We start from the raw sequence: 18,264 nt of genomic DNA, 5'->3' as shown, positions 1-18,264 counted from the left end.
AAAAGGAAGAAGGAAGGGTAAGTCTTCAAACAGTAGGTCCTCAGGTTCTGCAGGAAGAATTAATGGACAAAAAAATTACAGTCTCAAGAAGGAAGGGGAGAGATTTAGGCTGGAAAATAGGAAAACTTTCCAAGGTTGTTAAGGCACAGATTGCCTGAGGAGGTTCCTCATCTGTGGAAGATACAAGAAGGTTATGTAGTATCTGCACACAACGGCAGAGGTAGAGCTGATCCTGCCTTAGGAAAGAGAGACACACTGTGTGATGTCTTGAAGTCCTTCCAACGCAACTTTCTGTTATTCTATGAAAAATGCTTAAAATCCACCTTGAACATGTGCCTCCCATGAGTCATTAATAGGTATGGCTACCAAGCTAGGCGTTTCTATTATCGCATGATTTAAAATGACAACATCCTCCTTGTTTTATTATCAGCAAACAGAAACTCTAAAATAACTCACCAAAAAGATCCTCCGGCACCTAGAGAACACTGGTGGGAGAAACTGAGAGTAGCTTAAGGTTTAGTCCAAATGTTACAGAAAGATTTCTGAATCTGAATACCTGAAATAGGCATTTTTAACAGAACTATCCTCAAAATATCTGTGGCATCCTCCCAGGTCTGGGCCTCACAGATGCACAAAATATTTCTACTCCCAGCCTGTATTACGTTATTCTTCAAGACAGATTGTGTCACGTTTGTCACACATGGTTCACTTTTGCCCTGAGTGTTTTTGCAGCCACTGGCACCATTGCAAAGCAAGTATAAACCACCAGGCTAATGTAATGCCGCCTTCTATTCGATGAGTCCTAACGCAAATGACTCTGCAAGGCCATGGGGAGCTGGGCTCTCCTGTTTTATGCATAGTTACCTGTCACTCTATCTGCATGGGCTGCTTTCAAAGACCTCTTTGTCTGCAAGGTAAACTCAGGCTGGAGATGATCTCAGACTTGAAAGCCCAGCCAAGGGAAGTCATCAGGCTACAAAACCCACAAAGTTAAAAATACAGGGAGCACTGGAAAATCAACAGGAAACAATTTCTGCTGACTGAAGTTTTCAGCCTTCTTCCAAATGCCGGCTAGCAGCGGCCTGTCGGAGGGGACAAAGCAGCTACATGAAAGCAGCAACGGTCCTTGACTTACTCCGTTAAAGCAGGAGCGAATGCCAGGAAAAGATTAGGATTGTCCCTCAGCTGGGATTGTGTATCTGTCTGTTTTGGGGGCGAGGTAGCCGAGTCCCCCAGGCCCTCTCTCCACTCCTCCCTCCTTGCCAGGGTGCCCCAGACAATGGTTGCCAAAGGGGATTTCTCCTTTTCTTCTGGCTCTTGACATTAGCAGGCCTGAAATTGGTCCTGGCAGTTTGGTATGAAATATTTACCAGCTCAGGGGATTCCCAGGCCTGTTTGGATGTCAGGTGGCTGAGCACAGCTTTGTTTGCTCTGACGGCCTCAGGGCAATGCCTGTCAGACCGACTTACTTGGATTGTAAGTGCCAGCCGTCAAATGAAGACTGCCCATTTTCACCCCCAGCAAAGCAAAGTATTAAGTTCTTTAATACAAAACAGTTATGGAAAAAATTGTGGAAGAAAAGCATAAAAAACATGAAAACACAGACCTCAAACTTCCCTCTCTTGCTCTGGTGTTCACATCAGACGACGCATCCCTCAGCTGCAGAAGCTGAAGGTCCAGCTCAGTAACTCTCTGCTTTCAGAGTGGGACATCTCCGAGGCGTATGCAGACACAGAGATGGGAAAACCATCCTTTCATCTCTCCAGTCCATAGAGCCTCTCGAGCCCACAAGCAAGCGGGCAATCTTGTCTTGACCCACTGGGGAGCTCACTGATGGTACCCAGAGCATCTGCTCCTGCTCAATTTGTTCAAGGACTTCCCCCTCCCTACATCTATTGAGATTTTTTAAACATATAAAATGCAGGTGCCTTTTAGAGGTACCTATTTTCTTCTCTTATATCCAATATGATCACTGGAGAAGCGTGGCTGTGGCCAAGGCAACACTGGAATCTCATAAGAAAAGCCCAGCCAGTCACCTGAACCACTGCCTTTCCCCTTCTGTGTGTGTGTATGTGTTTGAAGTAGAATTTATTTCTTGGCAACAGAAAATTTTCCCCCTCCTTTCATTGTAATTGGGAGTTAAAACGATGTAAGATCATGTAAGGGTGTTGCTGTGAAAAGTTTACACAGGGCCACAGACATAAAATCTCGTTACATCATCGGGTCACCAGTCCACAGTCATTGCTTTAAAATTATGTGGATTTTAAAAAAAGAAAGTTGGAAGCAATTTTTTCATTTGTCGTCTGGCCTCTGAGCCTTTGCAGGTGCACTAGTTCTCCATTGGCAAGTTTTTTCCGTGTGTTCAGGAGGACAAAACATGCTTTTTTGTTTTTTCAGTTTGTTTTTTTCTGTATAAAAGTTGTTCCTGGCACTATCTTTTCATTCCAGCTAGTAGAAGTACCAGAAGAACATTAAGTAGTACAAGGATCTCAATAAAATTACAAGCATTAGGAACACCATCTAAGTGCTCTGGTATTAGGTAGCCACTGGTTAGAAGATTATTTTACTGCTGCCCAGTCTCCATCACACTAAGTCTGAAAGAAATGCCTTAACAGAAAGGGGAAAAAAAGCTGTTCAAAGGGAGAAGACTAAATTTTCTCTCAAAAAATGAAACCTCGTTATATTTATATTTATATATTTATATTTATACTTATATTTATAATTATATTAATTTATATACCCAGGCACTAATTTAATACACGACTGTGAATCTGTACAGGTATGTTTGCATCATGCTGGAGAGGAACAACTTGCACGGCACAATAATGGGCTGTTCTATTTTAAGGACTGCTCATTTACTCATAAAGAACAGAGTTAGGATTTGGAGCCCAAGAGGAGCACTGATCAGCTAATTCTGCCGTCCCCTTCCTACTGAGAGCGGCCTGAGACCATCAAATCTCGCTGGCACTCCTGTCTGAGGGGCGGCCGAGCCAGCGGCCACGCCGGAGGATTATCACACCTCTCGCCCCGTTAATCGCTCTGATTTGCGTCTTAACCTTCACTGACACCCACTGCAGTCATAATCGCCCCCGTGCACATTCCCTTTCACTCCCCATAGCTTAAATATTCCTTGCCAACCTTTCTGGCCTCCTAAGTCGCACCTCTTTTAAAATATAAAGTGTTTTAATAATTGAGCAGTACTGTTAATAGCCTAGCCAGCTTTGCTAACCCTTTAATAGTTAAAATCTTAATAAGTAAACCGCATCAAGTGGGTTTTTCTGCTTATCACCTTCCTGCAGCATAATGAAGCTTTTTAGCTATTTAGGGAGGTTTAAATCTTTTGTATTAGGTTTAAAGCTGGCCAGTGGCACGACAGCCAACTCAGACATAATTCTAAATGGATGTTTCCGAGTGGAAACTTGGAATTTGAATTCAAATGACCTTACCTCTTTTTATTATTATTATTCTTTCCTGTATGCATTTTTCAGCTTGCTCATTCTTAATTCCTTCAGTACTTATTACTGCAATAAGCCTAATCCTGTATACTTGTACGCCCCAAGTGTGGGAGCCGTAAATACTTCTGCAGTCTCTCCAGGGCAAATCAGCTGTAACTGGATCTCCCGTTGCCTCACAGAAAAAAGAAAAAAAAAAGGAAAAAAAAAAGAAGGGCACATTCCAGCTGAAGACAATCCTGTGTCTGTGTCCGTGTGTTTGTGTCTCGGCTGCCCTCGAGTAACGCTCTGTCCTTTTGCTCCACTCCAGGCTGAGTTCTCCGAGCTGAACCTGGCTGCTTACGTCACGGGCGGCTGCATGGTGGACATGCAGGTCCTGAGGAACGGCACCAAGGTGGTAAGGTGAGGAGCACCGCGTTGTCTTGAAAATCGGGCTTTCTGGAGCAACGTTGGGGCAAGCAGGATGACCTCGGGGCCTGACCGATAGCTGAACTAGGGCAGCGCGGTGCTGATGACTTCAAGGTTTCCTGGAAGCGGTGGAAAGACTGACCTGACTCTGGTGGTTTTGTATCAGGTCTCAGTTGCACATTACGCCGTACAGTCATTGTTTCCAGTCTAGACCCTCCGTGCAACCGCAAATGCCTCCTTTTCAGGTTCTTCTTAGCCTCAGGCCTCCCAGTAAAAGGGGCAATGGATCTTCCTTTCCCTTGATTTTTCTCTCCTTGTGTCAACAAACTTCATTATAAACAGTGGCTTGCGTTCATTAGTCTACCTGGGTTAGGTCCTGATCCCTGTGGACTACCCTTGCAATAGCCACAAAGCCTTTCCATGATCCTGATCCTCACAGCCTGGTTTCCTCCTGAAATATCACCTTTTTTGCCAGATTCCCAATGCTCTGGCCTTGCCCTGTGCTACATCTCGGAGGTAATACCAAATCTCTGTTTGATGGGGATTTCTGTCCCTACTAGCATTACTTCCTAACTGCAGACATTGCGGGCAGACTCTTTTCCTCAGCAATGCTTCCCCAGTCGTGCACCCCATTCACTTTCCAGAAGCGTTGCTCCCCTTCTTTCTGACACCAGAGTGCCTGCAATTTGGAGTTAATGTTAGATGCATTCTTACTGGTGCTATGTAAGGAGCAGTGTAAGTTGTCACATCTGTGTATGACGGTAAAATGCCTCTGTTTACATAGCCTTGATATTACCTTTCACCCTTTTATTCCCAAGCCTACATCTTTATGAGTTTCTGTCATTACAACTTCTAACTCTACACTTCACCTTTGATACAATAGCTTTTCTTTGTTCATGTTGAAATCTCATTGCTATTCCCAATCCATTTTTTTAGCCTCCCTACTTCTTTTTGTACAATTCTTTTGCAATTTTTGGTGTACACAGTGTCTCCAAGTTTAATACTGTTCACACATTTAATCAATGCTTTTGTCTGTTTGCTTCTAGTTTAGAAATAGACACACATAATATAGCATGCAGGGATATTTTTGAAAGGGATTATTAGAACAGCTGAAAAATGGTGATTGTGAGCATGCTGGCCTCAGTTTTATTTCTCAAGATGTAATTTCCAGTCCAAACAGTGCAAAGCAACACTTGTCACTGTCAATTAGCTATGACTGTGGTCCATCAATTCATTTCAGGTCTTGACAGCTCTTAGTACGTCCACAAGTCTCCATTCATTCTTTGGTACAATTTCACGAGCCTCTGCTAAAAACTTTTGAAGGTTGAGTCTGTTACATCCATTTGCTTTCTCCCGTCCCACAAACGTCTGTTTCTCAGTGAAACAAAACGTATGTCCCGTGAACCAGCCGCTGGAGCATCCATCAGACAGTGCACCGTGCTAATGCGCTCTTGTGTTCACTTGCTCATGATGCTGGAAGGTTTCCCAAGAACCATTTCCTAGGTTGATCACATCTTCATTTTCCTTCCCGTGCCTTTCCTCCCAAAGCCGTTCATACATCTGGCAGAAAGATCTTGAGCTATTAAACTGAAACTGAAGACAAAATTTATTTCACAAGAGCGTCTGGGGCACAGTGTTCATGTTTCTGCTCACAGTAAATACGCAGGTATCACAGCTAGCCTTTTTACGTGGCTATTTAGATATGAAAATGCGTGTTTTTATGAATTTTTTGTGTTCAGGTTTTTTTTTTATGTCTATGCATGTTTAAGGACACATGCATTTGTGTGCTGGGAAGTGGATTTGGCAAATAGATACCTGTGTGGATACCCAGTTTATGCGGCGTGTGTTGTCCGTGGTTTGTCATAGTCCTTCCAAGCCGTAGCCATTTGATGACAGCCTGTGCCGATGTGCCCCTGTCCTGACCAGCTCAGCCAGTTCCAGAGCTCAGGCCCGCCAACTTGCACAGCCGCTCCTATCAATACTTTAGAATTTAGAGAAATAAAAACTCTTCTCCACTTTAGAAGGTGAATTACCGAGGGTGCTGCTCCTGAGCTGTGTGGTGGCCCCCCAGCCCACCCACATGGGTGCAGCTTCCTTCCCACTCCCTCCAAGTCCCCCCATCCCACCCGCAGCCATGTCCTGCCCGGCCACAGAACCCCTCGGGGCGCCCGGCCACGGGGACACCTTCGACTCGCATGTGTGCACCAACCCTGCTGCTGAGGACATTTTTTCTATCACTTATTAGGCAAAACATCCAGTCACAAGTCAGAACATTTCTAGATTCTGAGATATAATACTCATCATGGTTTTTGAATACCCAAAGTCCTTGGAGATCCCACTGACAAGTTATAGGAAGGAAATACGACAGCATCTTGCTGGCAGGCACATTTGGGATTCCCCCTCTGCAGGAGCCCTGCCTTCCTCACACTCCTCTTCAAAGTGAAGGCAACAGAGTGTGGCAGTTTAGTCAAAAGACCGTGAAATTACTACAGACCAGTAGATTTTAAATCAATTAAATAATAAATGCTTATAACAACAACAGTAATAATAATAATAATACTACTAATAATACTAATAATAAAGCAACCACTGGGGTATTCTCTCCAGTTTGAAATTCTGTTCACTGATAAACTATCTAACAATCTATTAGCCTATTAAATCCTGTCATTTTGCAGCACATCTCCTTTCTTGAAACTGGGGACATCCTATTGAACGTTTAAATCAACATTCTTTCTTTGCTGATCCCTTGATCCTGTCTGACACTTTGGAGTTAAGGCATTCTTTTAGACCCTGTGCCAACTGATTTGAACTGCACCAGGAAAGAATTGTGGTTCTTCTACCTGGAAGATAAATCCCCTAATATGAATGTATAACAGTCCTTGAAGCCCTACACTTACCACTTGCCTCAGGCAAATTAAAAAAAAAAAATAAAAATGGAGCTTGAGAAGCATTATTGTCAATTAAAGACAGCAAGGAACTGGAAGTATACAGTCCTCCATGACTACTAGCCTGTGTATCTTGAAACAAGTAGCAACAAGTAAGTTAGCAAAGAACATAACTGAAGCCAGGCATTACTTTGCTTGCCTGATTTTTAAAACAAGTGTGGCTCCCAGAATTTAGTTCTACAGTAACAAAATTCTGGGTCTCTTTTTTAGCTACTAAGTTCTGCACATCTGTAGGATGGGGTGAGGGATTTGCTAGTCTCAGTGAAATGTGCTGCTGGAGAGAGAGACTATCATCTAACAAATCTAACGAACTGCATGTGTTTTTTCTGTGCCAGTTCCACCACGGTATTGCAATGGCTCCATCAGCCTGTTCAGTGCATTTTCTTCAGAGTTAGACAAAAAAGAGCTGGCCATGGAGTATCTCGTGCAGTCTCTGGCAAGAGGTTTCCTATGTCAGTGCCCTGTAACACATGTCCTGGCTGAGGACCGTGCAGGAGGACGAGCTGGCCACTGAGACCAGCACAGGGCTCAGCCAGGGCTGGCGGGAGGAATCTCCCACACTTTGGTCCTTGTCACCCCAGCACTTCTTTGGGTCAAATTGGCACCAGAGCTTCCGCAGTGAAAAGGTAAATATGGGAAGCAGGAGATAGCACTTATTCATCCCAAAGGATCCCTCTCCAACTTAGCCACAGCAACCCCTTCAACAGAGAAATGGAATAATTTCTGGGTGCGATGGCTGGCCTACTAAGCAGTGTGAAAAAACAAGCGTGGGCTGATGCCCGCTTTTAAAACACTTGGGTGGATTCTTCATCCTCCTTCCAGTGCATGTACAACGTCCTTTTGCACAGGTCTACACACACAGAGAGACTGAGTGCACGGTCTGGACCTTAGAAAGCTCTACTGGGATTAGATGTAAGGAATGGGATTTTCATTTTCACTCATCTTCATTTCTCTGAAGGGCCCTTCATACCAATGTTTCCACAGTGCAAAGAGGCCATCAGCGCTGGCACCGCACCCACTCTGAGGTGCATTTATGCTTTCAGGATATTATAAAAGTGTCTTAGAGTAAATGAGAATTGGGGCTGTCTCTGCTTCTGACAACACTTAGACTCCCAAACTATGATCTCAGCCTCTGCATTAGATTAAATGCAGTCCTGTGTTTGCCTTTTGGGCTTTACAAGCCTTCAGCTATTAATTCCAGTAGATGTGGGAATAAGACGGGGATATGTTGAAAATCTGGACAGCTTTCTTACATGGGAATACTAATGTCTTTGGGAGCATTTCAGACTTTTAAGGATATAAATTAATCATGCACCAGACTGCTCTCATCTCCTGTCTCCCTGTGGAGCTGGCTCTTTTGCCATTGGGGCTGATCATCCAGGGGAGAATGCGCATTTTTTTGTGTCTGCGTGGGACCTACCACAGTGGTGGCCATACCACTTACAGTGTGGTACGCAGACCCGCTGTAACACCACAGTTCAGACACCGGTTGATGGACCAGGAGATGCCCAGGGGCTGAAATGGGGAGGACCCAGCACGGAGCGATGGAGGGGTGACAAACCTGACCGCAAAGCAAAGAGGAGCTGAGCGCCGTGGACAAAGCCTTGCTGTGGGGAAGGATCTCTGCCGTGGAGCGGTGTTTAGTCCTACAGGTCTTGCCTGAATTTGGCCGGTGTGTGTAAGAAGGTGCGTGTGTCACCCTGCTTGCCCTGGATGAGATGCCCTTGTCACTCGCAGCTGTGGTGGGGTCAGTGAATGCTCCGATTCCTCCATACAAGCCCATTCATTCCTTTAATTAACACTGACTTTCCTGTTGGTTCCAGCTGACTCAGGGTTTCTACTATGCTCTGATAACAGGAGAGCAGCCTCTTGAATCACCATCCCAAATAGACCAGGACCTGAAAGTGCTTTTTTCCCAAAGCGTATTTTTGCACTGCAAGCTGCAGTACAATCACAGCACGAGGAAGCAAATCCTTTTACATGGGAGGAGCGGGGAAGAGACTGGCCAGCCCAGCAGCGGTGTTTTCCCACCAGTCAGAGCTTGCAGACCCCAGCAGATGTGTACTCTGGCTAAAAAAAACATCTGCCTGCTCCAGGGTGCAAGACTCTTTTTAAAGTCCAGTGAGGACACTGCCCTCTGCCCACTGCACCTTTCCCATCCCAGTAGGTCCGTCCACCCCACAGGGCCGTTGACAAGCTGCTCCCTGAAAGAGGCACGTGGGTTTTGTTACCTACAGAGGCCATGCTTTCTCACCACACAGGAGCTGCACATTGGCAGGAGATGGATATTTCCTTGTCTCTCGAGGACTATTCGTTCACAAGAGTTGGTGATTTCTTGCAGTTCTTCTACAGGGAGAATATCCGTGGAGGTCATGGGAGTAGCTACTGTCCCTGGACACTGATGGAGGACATACTGGTAGGCAGTAGGTCGCTTTCCAGCTTCTCGTCTTCCAGAAAGCTTGTGTCAAAGAGAAACCCTAGGCTCTGTCTAGTCCCTGTCTTTTTTAATTTAACTGTTGATCTAATTGGGCTCTTTTTTAGATTGTCTGTTTCTTTTTTTTTGTTGCGTCCAATCCAAAATTCTGAAAATTTCTGCAAAGATGCAGATGGGAGAAAAAAATGGGAGAAACTGATAGGCAGAGTTTAGGTTTCTAGAAGCCAGATGGAAAAATACGTTGAGCGCATGGTTCTCCCAAGATTCACAGAATGTGCCGCACAGTATAGTACAATATGTGCTATATATTTAACACTGAGCAACATTTGGGCAATATTTTTGTATTGATGGCATGGAAATCTGTAAATGTAATGGAGAAGTGAGTGTGACAGCGTGTAAGCTTTTGAAAATGCACCTCAGGCAAAACACCAACATGCCAAATGACCGCTTCCCTTACCAAAATTCCCTGCAGAGACAATGGGCTGGGACAACGTGCCAAACAGGGTAGACCCTAGCAAGCTGCAGGTACACATGAAGCAATTTAACACCTCCAGTAAACATTTATAAAACGGAGAAATTATTCCCACATGGGGGATGATTTACCATCATCTTTCACTAATACCTCTTCACCTGCCTGTCCCTGTCCTCTTTTTTTTTTTTTTTGAGCAGCAGCTGAAAAAAAGAGTAGAGAAGTTGGGGTGTGCTTATTTATGTATTTATTTTCAGTTGCTTCCACCTCAGCTCCTGCTGCTAAACAGCTGCTTGGAGGCCTGCTTCTCCCTTTGGGGTTTACTGATCTCCCAGATGAATAATGTCCCCCTTCACCTCCCCAGCAGCTGGCATCCAGCCGACGTGCAGGCAGAATCCTGACAGTTATTGGGAAAACATTTGGCATGCAGGCAGCTGCCAGAAAGCAAAAGTCACTCTGAGCAGACCAGGGTGGGGAGCATCTCAGAGACTAAACTACTCCCTGGCCCTTTTCGCATTTACAGTAATTCTTTCCAATAAGAAATGCGCTGCCAGGGCCTAAAGCGCTCATTAATTAGTTAATCCTGGACTGAATGCAAGAATTATAAAAGGCTGTTGTAGATTGTTTCAGTCTTGATTGGCACTATTTTTTTTCCAATCCTGCCTTAATATTTCTCCTTTCTACATGGGTTTTTACTAAGGCTTCTTCCCGGGAATGGCAAACAGAGAAGTGAAGGGCCAAGTCCTGCTGCACCTGCACTGTACTGGTCAAGGTGGATCTTCATTAACGGCCTGAGTCGTTGGGACAGATCACAGCCTCAACAAGCTCGTGGGTGGTGACAAGTTGGAGGGTGGGGAGCAAAAGATGTGCCAGAAGGCAGAGCTGCCGTTCAGAGGGACCTCAAAAACTGGGGAAATGGGCCAACCAGAACCTCATGGAGTTCAAAAAGGACAATCGCAAAGTCTTGTGGTGAGGGAGGAATAACCCCAGTACTGCTGGGGGGCAGCTGGAGAGAAAGCAGCTCTGCACAAAAGGACTTGGAGGTCCTGTGTGCCCTTGCAGCTCACTGGGCGCTATTAGCAAGCGTGTAGCTAACGAGACACTATTCACATCTGGAGTACTGCGTCCAGCTGTGAGCTCCCCCGTACAAAAAAGGCATTAACAAACTGGAATGAGTTGAGTGAAAGGCCACCAAGCTCATTGAACTGGACTAAAGACATCCAAGGAGAGCCTGAGAGATGGCTTTGTTCAGTCTGTAAGAGGAGGCTGAGGGGGATCCACCTACAGCCATCAGGCAACTAAGAGGAGGGTGTAGAGAAAATGAAGCCAGACTCTTGTTGAAGGTGTGCAGTGAAAGGAAAACAAAAAACAGACACAAGTTGCAGCAGGTGAAATTCTAATTAGAATTTTTTATTTTTTTTTTTTTAATTTCCACAGTGAGGGCAGTCAAATACTGGAACAAGTGCCCAGGGAGGCTAGGTGATCTTCATCCATGGGAATATTCAAACTTTTGCTGGACGAGACCCTGATCAACCTAACATCACTCTAATGTTAGCCGTGCAATGAGCAGGGTGTTGGTCCAGATGATTTCCAAAGATCCTCTCTGACCTAAATTACTCTATGACTTTATTCTGTGATATTGGAAAGTAATTTGCATCATCTTCTGTAAAAGCTTCGGGTCACAAGCATTTTGAAGGCAATCTGCTGTTGGCAGGTATGATTGTTACTGCTTTGAGGCATCGTCTGGTTCCACATGCTTTTCCTTGCCAAGGCTGAGCAGTTTACAAGTAAAATAGATGGCAGACTTAGGAGACCGCCACCGTACAGTTCAGGGAGTGTGTGACATGGAATTTTATGGCTTGTTGCCCATTGGTCTGCGGCTGAGAAACAAATCAGAGCATCTTCCAGGGTGTCCTCATCTGCATACGGTGGTAGTGGTCCTACTGCAACCATGATTCCTGGTTCCTGCTGCTTTTGCTACACTAATCTCCCCAACACCCCATGTTTTTTCCCCAGCCATTCTCTATTACAGTGTCCCAAAAGACCCCCTGCTCCTCTCCTCCAGCCTGGTAAAGAGAGGTCATTCTTTATTCTATGTGGCTTGGTTGTTTCTCTAAAACCACCTCTGTGTTACCTTATTCATATAAGTAATTACATTCATTATTTCTTTGAATAACTTCAGCAGGGTTTACTTCTTTCTGTGGAAAATATGATGTGAGGTTTTGACCGAAATATTTTTTTTAGCAGATTTCCCATTTTACTATGACATCCAACATAACATAAATCAAACATTGTGATAGGTGAGTGAAAATGTCACAGATTTCATTTTACTTTTCAGTAATGTAGTAACAATACTATTAACACCCAAGTAAAGTACAAAAAGAACTTGTTCCTATTTGTAAATGCCATTTTCTATTAGCTCTCAGACACCTGAGTTGCTGCATAGTTGGAGGGATTATTGCACTTCTCAGGTAGCTGCAGCCACTTACGGCTTGGACTTGTGCCTCAGAAGCTTGCCTGAAGGCTCCATTAATTGCCAGTAATGCAAAGCTTGTTGTATCAGATTGCTTAATTATGCACTTTTCTTCCTCTCCGTGTCATGCCAAGCAGATAGGAAAGGCTTTGGAAGAAAACTTAAGTCAAAAATGTGTTGATCACTGGGAAGTGTCAGAAAACTGGGTAAAGCCTCCTTGAATAATGGAGGGTAGGCAGAACCCGAAGTGAGGATGTGCATCTTCGGTGTCCAGGGAAGAGCGGTACATGAAGGGCGAAGTGTCTTGTAAGACTGGCACTCTTTAAGAAAGAGCAGGAGAGCCCATCCTTCTCCCACAGCATGGGCAAAAAGCTCTCTAAACCCATCGTGGTGCTCAAGTATAAAGCAGGTCTACCCTTTGGCTGTGGGTGATTATTCACAGCGGAAGAGATCATTAAAAGGTATTTTGACAATTCTTGTGTATTCTTTCATCACACCCCTGAAGGTCTTTGTGCTTCAGTGAGAAAAGCTGAAGGACCAAGAAGCAAGCCAGAGTTATGGCTATATGCAGAAATGAGAAATCTCTTTAAGGCATGAAACCTCCCAGCAGGATTTGCTGTCAACATCTTCTCTACCCCAAAGCAGGCTGGGGACCTGCTTTCTGCAGGGAAATGTTATTGATGATCTTTTCAGAGCTGATTCTCTTCTTGTAATTAGAGAAGATAGACACATGGTCACCAGAATAGCTACTGCTGCTCCTCCTGAGATGTTTAACTTCCATATTTAACATCAGCATTCTCTTAAATTGTTTTATATTCCCTCATTTCTGGCAAAACTATTTCCAAGACAGCTAATGCTGTCACAGTTTTAAGGGCAGATGGGTCCAACCTAAGAAATTATATTCTGCAGTCAGATCTCTTCCTATTAGGTGTTTTAGATCCAGGCTTTATACTTAGGTTTGTCTCTAAAGTATAGTTTTACCACTGAGGAAGAAAGACACTGCTAAAATGTACTGGAACAAGTTGAAAAAGAGTTACTTAAATGCAAATAAGCATCCTGCACCGCAGTACCAGAGTCCAGGCTCAGGACTTGCAGCGCTGGCAGCTTCCTAGCCAGACACTCGTCATCACCCAGGGGCGATTGACTCTGGTAATCGCTGGCTGATCTCAATTACCAGGATGAGAGGTAGGCTGAATGGCTGCCATGTGCCTTGGCTAGCATCTGGGATGAGGAGGCAACTACTGCGAAGGGAGAAAAGCCACAGGGACCTGCGGGAGGCTGCTTCATTCGGGGGGTGGCCAGTTCAGCCGTGCACCACTCGGAGCACTGAAAGGCTCGTGCCATTGCCTGTGGCGACACGGGCTAAGGAAAGCACCTTTCCATTCCAGAGGAAAACGAAAGCTCACGAGCTATTTCATACTGAAAATGAAATTTTTCCAGTCTCCTGGGTTATTTTTGTTTTTAAACAAAGGATTCTTGTATCTCTGTGCCACTCTGGGAACATGCTACATGCATTTTAGTGGCCTTTATTTGCCAGGCAGTGCTAGGAGCCAAATTCTAAATGAGAACTGAGCTCCTGGGGTCTGAGAAAGGGCTTCTGTAGAAGGGTTGTGGCCAAAGATGGGCTCCAGCTTTTGCCTGGAAGCTTCATCCACCTGGCTGTCATGCTAAGGAAGATTCACCACTTCAGGTAGGCGTCTGCCATGCAGCCCAGGAAGGGCACCGCACCAACATGCAGAGCACAGCTTATTAGTGACATGTTTTAAATCTGTGGTTTACATTTAGTTCCATTTACCTATCCTATCTCCCTGTCCGTTAGATGTTTGAATGGGGTATCCTGTATTCTTTCTGTGACCAAACCCATTCCTATGACCTGTCTTTAGCAGGGGTCTAGGTACAGTTGTATTCAAGACCACTCGTGGTTATCTAAACTTTGGCTGGACAGATCTAGTGGAGAGGAAAGGTCCATGCTCCTACCATAGCTCTCCTAGTCCGGACTCGGGTGCTTAGGACCTCAGCACAGTAGGTGCTACTGAGTTTGGCTCACCCTGAGGTTTTGGCAATGGTCTTTCAAATGTGGGACTTCTGCCTAACCTGTCTGTCTGCCAAGGATTTCAAATTTCTGTCATGGGAGATGTTTTTGGGTTGGGTTGAACTAGCAAAGAAAACAGTTAGGATACTAGCTCCGAGGCTCCCTATGTTAGCTTAAGCTTTACACTCTGAGAATGAGCGGTAGCTTGCAAAAGTAATCTACAAAATATCAAGAATCCTTGTGTGAAGCGATTAAGCTCTTTTCTCCCCAGATCACTGGTACCCCCAGTTCTTCAGTTTTCACACCACCACTCCTACCATGGCTATTCATTTCCCTTTTACTGCCTGCTATCCTTCCTATCCCCTTGCCACACATTTTGCCACTGGTCTCTGTTTCTCCATTACAGACATCTCGCAGACTCCAGGGCTCTCCAGCCGATGTTTATTTGCAGCTAGTCCCAGGCCCTGCACTCCTCTGCCTTGTTCTCAGTATCCATGGGAACATCCTCATTGTCCCATGGCTCAAAACAGGGATTCAGTGTCCACCTTCGCTTTAGAGATTCACTCCTCATCTGCTGCATGAGAGAGTGCCCTGCCTTCCTACACGATGCAGGCTTTGAGAACAGGCTTTTCTACATTAATTCGGTGTTCTTGTGTCCATCTTCTAAGTTGAGAAATTCTTCCTTTGCCAGGATCTGAAAAGAGCTTTTTTTTTTTTTTCTAAACTTTTGGCTGGCAGAAGTAAAGCCACTGAAGGCAGTTTCCCAGCCGCTGTGCGTCCTCCCCCCACAGCTGGCCGTGCTCATTTGCGGTGCCTCCTCCCCACCACAGCATCACATCCCCATTCTGGGGGCTTGGGGGAGATGTTCAAGGGCAAATACGGCCGCTTCCTCTGCGGACACCAGAGCAATGGTCCGAACCATTACCGTGCAGCCCCAGTAAGTGTTGTTCCTTAAGTCAAGTCTGGGGAAAGATTTGAGCCGTAACGGGGACCATTTTCTTCTTCTTCATACCCTCAGAAAGCTTGAATGAAGGAGGCACACGCCTGAAGCTCTGCCCCTCCAGGCACCGCAACTGTTTAGTAACCCAGAGCAGATATTGCGTCGTGGTCCTAGAAAGCTGATTAATCCACCCTGAGGACCTGTGCCTGCCTCTGGGGTACTTTCTACACGGCAAGTCCAGCAGAATGGAGCAGCTCAAGCTTTCCAAGATTTGTATTCACTTGCTGTTTCTCAGCAGGGGGTGACCGCGTGCCTCACACCCTTTGACACCGGGGAGGTCCATAAATCAGCTGCAGAGTGATAGCGCAGCCCTCCCGATGCTCATTATGCATCTCGCCGCTGGAGGAAAGCACCACCTTTGGTGCCAAGTACATTAGGGAACATGCCTGGGTTTAAAAATACTCCATGGGAGGGAATCACAACATTTCCAAAGCTTGGCCTCTTGCATCACAAAAGCAGAGCGTGCTCCTCGCCATGTCTCGGGCGATAACAAAAGCCCAAGGCCAACAAACAAAATGAACGGCTTTAAAACAACAAAGCTGCCCTGGGTTTTGTATACAGTGTTTGTTGCCACAATCTGGCCCAGAGTCACTATCTCGGATTTCCCTGCCAGAATGATGGAAATATAAATAGGGGCTATAAACCCAAAGTATTTCCAGCTCATACATCCAAAGGATAGAAATTATAGTCTCTTAGCAAGGAAAATGTTCGAGGGTAGTGAGGTAATGGGACCTGGTTACAGAGCTCATTTCTCTGAAAACTTTAATACAGCATGGAAAGTTTTCCAATGTCCTTGATGCAACCTCTGCTAAAGTACAAAATAATCCCCTCTTTCAGTGGAAAAGCCCCTTCCATGCCTTCAAGAATGAACTGCTGAGCTCCATTTTGGGAACAGTTTCTTTCCAGCTGCTGTTTCCAGAGATTCCTGAAGGGCTCAGAAGACACAGCGTCAGCAAGGAATGAAATCTGGCTGCTTGAAAGATAATCTGTCGCCTGTTGGCTTACCTAGAAAGGGCCTCACTTTTCTGTGTATTTGCTGAGAGCTGCTGCTGTTGAACCATAGGAGTCCCTGCTCCGGTCTTGCTAAATAATATTCTGGAAGTCCGCGCCATGAGTCACAGCACTGGATGAGGGGCTCTGCTCATTTGATTAATTACATTACCATGCCTGCCCTTTACTTGTTGACTCATAGCCATAAGAGCCTGGGATGTGCTGCGTATGTAGTAAACTGATTAAAGGAGGAATGTATGTCAATGTATGGACGTGTTCGATAGCTGTTTGAAATCCCTCATGATCTTCCCACCCACTGGGCATCGCTTCAATATCGAGTTCAATCGTCAGGAAACAAACTCTTTCTCTCATCTGCCTCGCACATTGCAACAAGCTTGCCAAATACGGCCAAGCTTTTAGAAAGAAAAGAGAATCCCCCACCAGTGAATTTATGACCCTTGGCTCCGCTTGTGGCTTGTTCCTGTGCATGCCTGAGTGACATGGAAACTGCAGCAAATCTCTTTGGCCTGTTTCTACACTCTCACACTTGCAGCTATGTTGGATTTTTCCTTTTTTTAATTACGAGAGGTTTTTTGTTTGCTTTGTTACCTTCTGACGCAAGCAAACCGTGATGAGAGGCACAAAGGAGAGCAATATGCCTTAATGAAAAGGGGAAGGATGGAGAAGGAACAGGGGGAGGCTAGAAGTGTTGCTGAGTGGTTTTGAAAGTAAAACGTCACTCCTCGTGTCTCTTCCAGGTCCTTCAAGCCCGACTTTGTCCTGATCCGGCAGCATGCCTACAGCATGGCGCTGGGAGAAGACTTCCGCAGCCTCATCATCGGCCTCCAGTACGGCGGCATCCACACCGTCAACTCCCTCTACTCCATCTACAACTTCTGCAGCAAGCCCTGGGTGGTAAGTGACGATCCCGCTCTACTGCATGCCAACGCTGCAAGGTAGATATGTGGTACCAATAAAGCGCCAAACTCAGCTTCCAGTCTGTTTCACAGGAATTCATCTCTTTAGGTTAAAACCACCATCTGAACAACCCTTGGAATCCAGCTGGGAATTCCTGGGGAAAAAACCATCAGCAGTGCTTCTTTATCAACCTCCAGTAATAGCAAGGTGTTATTTCCTCACCCTGAGCAGGACATTTCACCTGTCCCAGACTCTAATGTGTCACAAACAGCCAATGGTACAGTAACACCTAGATTTCCTGCAAGGCAGAGTAGATGAATAGCAATAATTAATAGCAGATCAATAGTAGCACATTTCTGTCCTGACCAAAACACAGTAAAACTACCTTAAAAGAAACATTAACGTTCACTGTTTCAGAGGGTATCTGAACTATGCCATTTCTAGCATCTTTTCTCGGCTATATACTTGTGGTAGCCAGGTGCCCCAGGCTAAGACTAAGATTATCCATTTCTTGCGGAAGTGTAACCTGCACTTGTATTCTTCTCCTACTTTTTCTGGGTGGTGCTTTGTTGTGAGGAAATTAGCTGAAAAGAAAGGGAAGAAAAGTAGAGAGATGATTTCTTCAATGACTAGGTCTGGGGAAAAAAGGGTACATAGAATGACAAAGGCCTTGGAAAGAGGCAGAAGGAAAGGGGAAAGCGTGTAGAGTTTTTCAGCAGTTTCAGAAGGAAATACAAGGTTATCATAAAGTGTTGGTTCGTTGAGCCTGAAAGACTGCACCTTGGGCTGAGTCAGCTCCTGGGGAGAACAGGACAGCGTTTTGATATTTTGCACTAGAACCCCGCCTTCAGCTGTTCTTTAAATTTGTCAAGTTCACCTGGAAATCTCAGAAAAATCTTAAAAAATATTATCACTGGTTTGTCTCAGCCCCAAATCAAAGTTTGTAAGAAGTACCCAGACCTGTTTTGTGACCAGTTTTAAGTCAGCAGAAACTTCAGCAGCAGGAGAGCCAGAGGAGTAAGGCACCTGCAGGAAGAAATCAGATGCTGATACCATTTTGGAATCCACATCTGGGTCTTCCATCAGTTTCATCCCAAAGTGCCCTCTCTGATCACTGATGCTTCTAGAATGGAAATTTCCCTG

The 18,264-nt window shown here is 45.3% G+C and overlaps 1 protein-coding gene across 3 annotated transcripts in view; it reads left to right on the top strand.

Moving 5' to 3' along the window:
• Window positions 1-18,264, top strand: part of SYN3 (synapsin III) — a 264,723-nt gene that overhangs the window by 104,391 nt on the left and 142,068 nt on the right. For all 3 annotated transcript variants that reach the window (XM_049822562.1, XM_049822561.1, XM_049822560.1), the window contains 2 exons: window positions 3,763-3,854; window positions 16,962-17,118. In XM_049822562.1, coding sequence (XP_049678519.1) covers window positions 3,763-3,854; window positions 16,962-17,118 — 249 coding nt within the window. The remainder of the gene's footprint in view (window positions 1-3,762; window positions 3,855-16,961; window positions 17,119-18,264) is intronic.

Source organism: Accipiter gentilis, chromosome 18 (assembly GCF_929443795.1).
Source record: "Accipiter gentilis chromosome 18, bAccGen1.1, whole genome shotgun sequence".
Lineage (NCBI taxonomy): Eukaryota > Metazoa > Chordata > Aves > Accipitriformes > Accipitridae > Astur > Astur gentilis.
The sequence above is the reverse complement of the archived record's forward strand: the minus strand, read 5'-3'. Positions and strand labels throughout refer to the sequence as shown.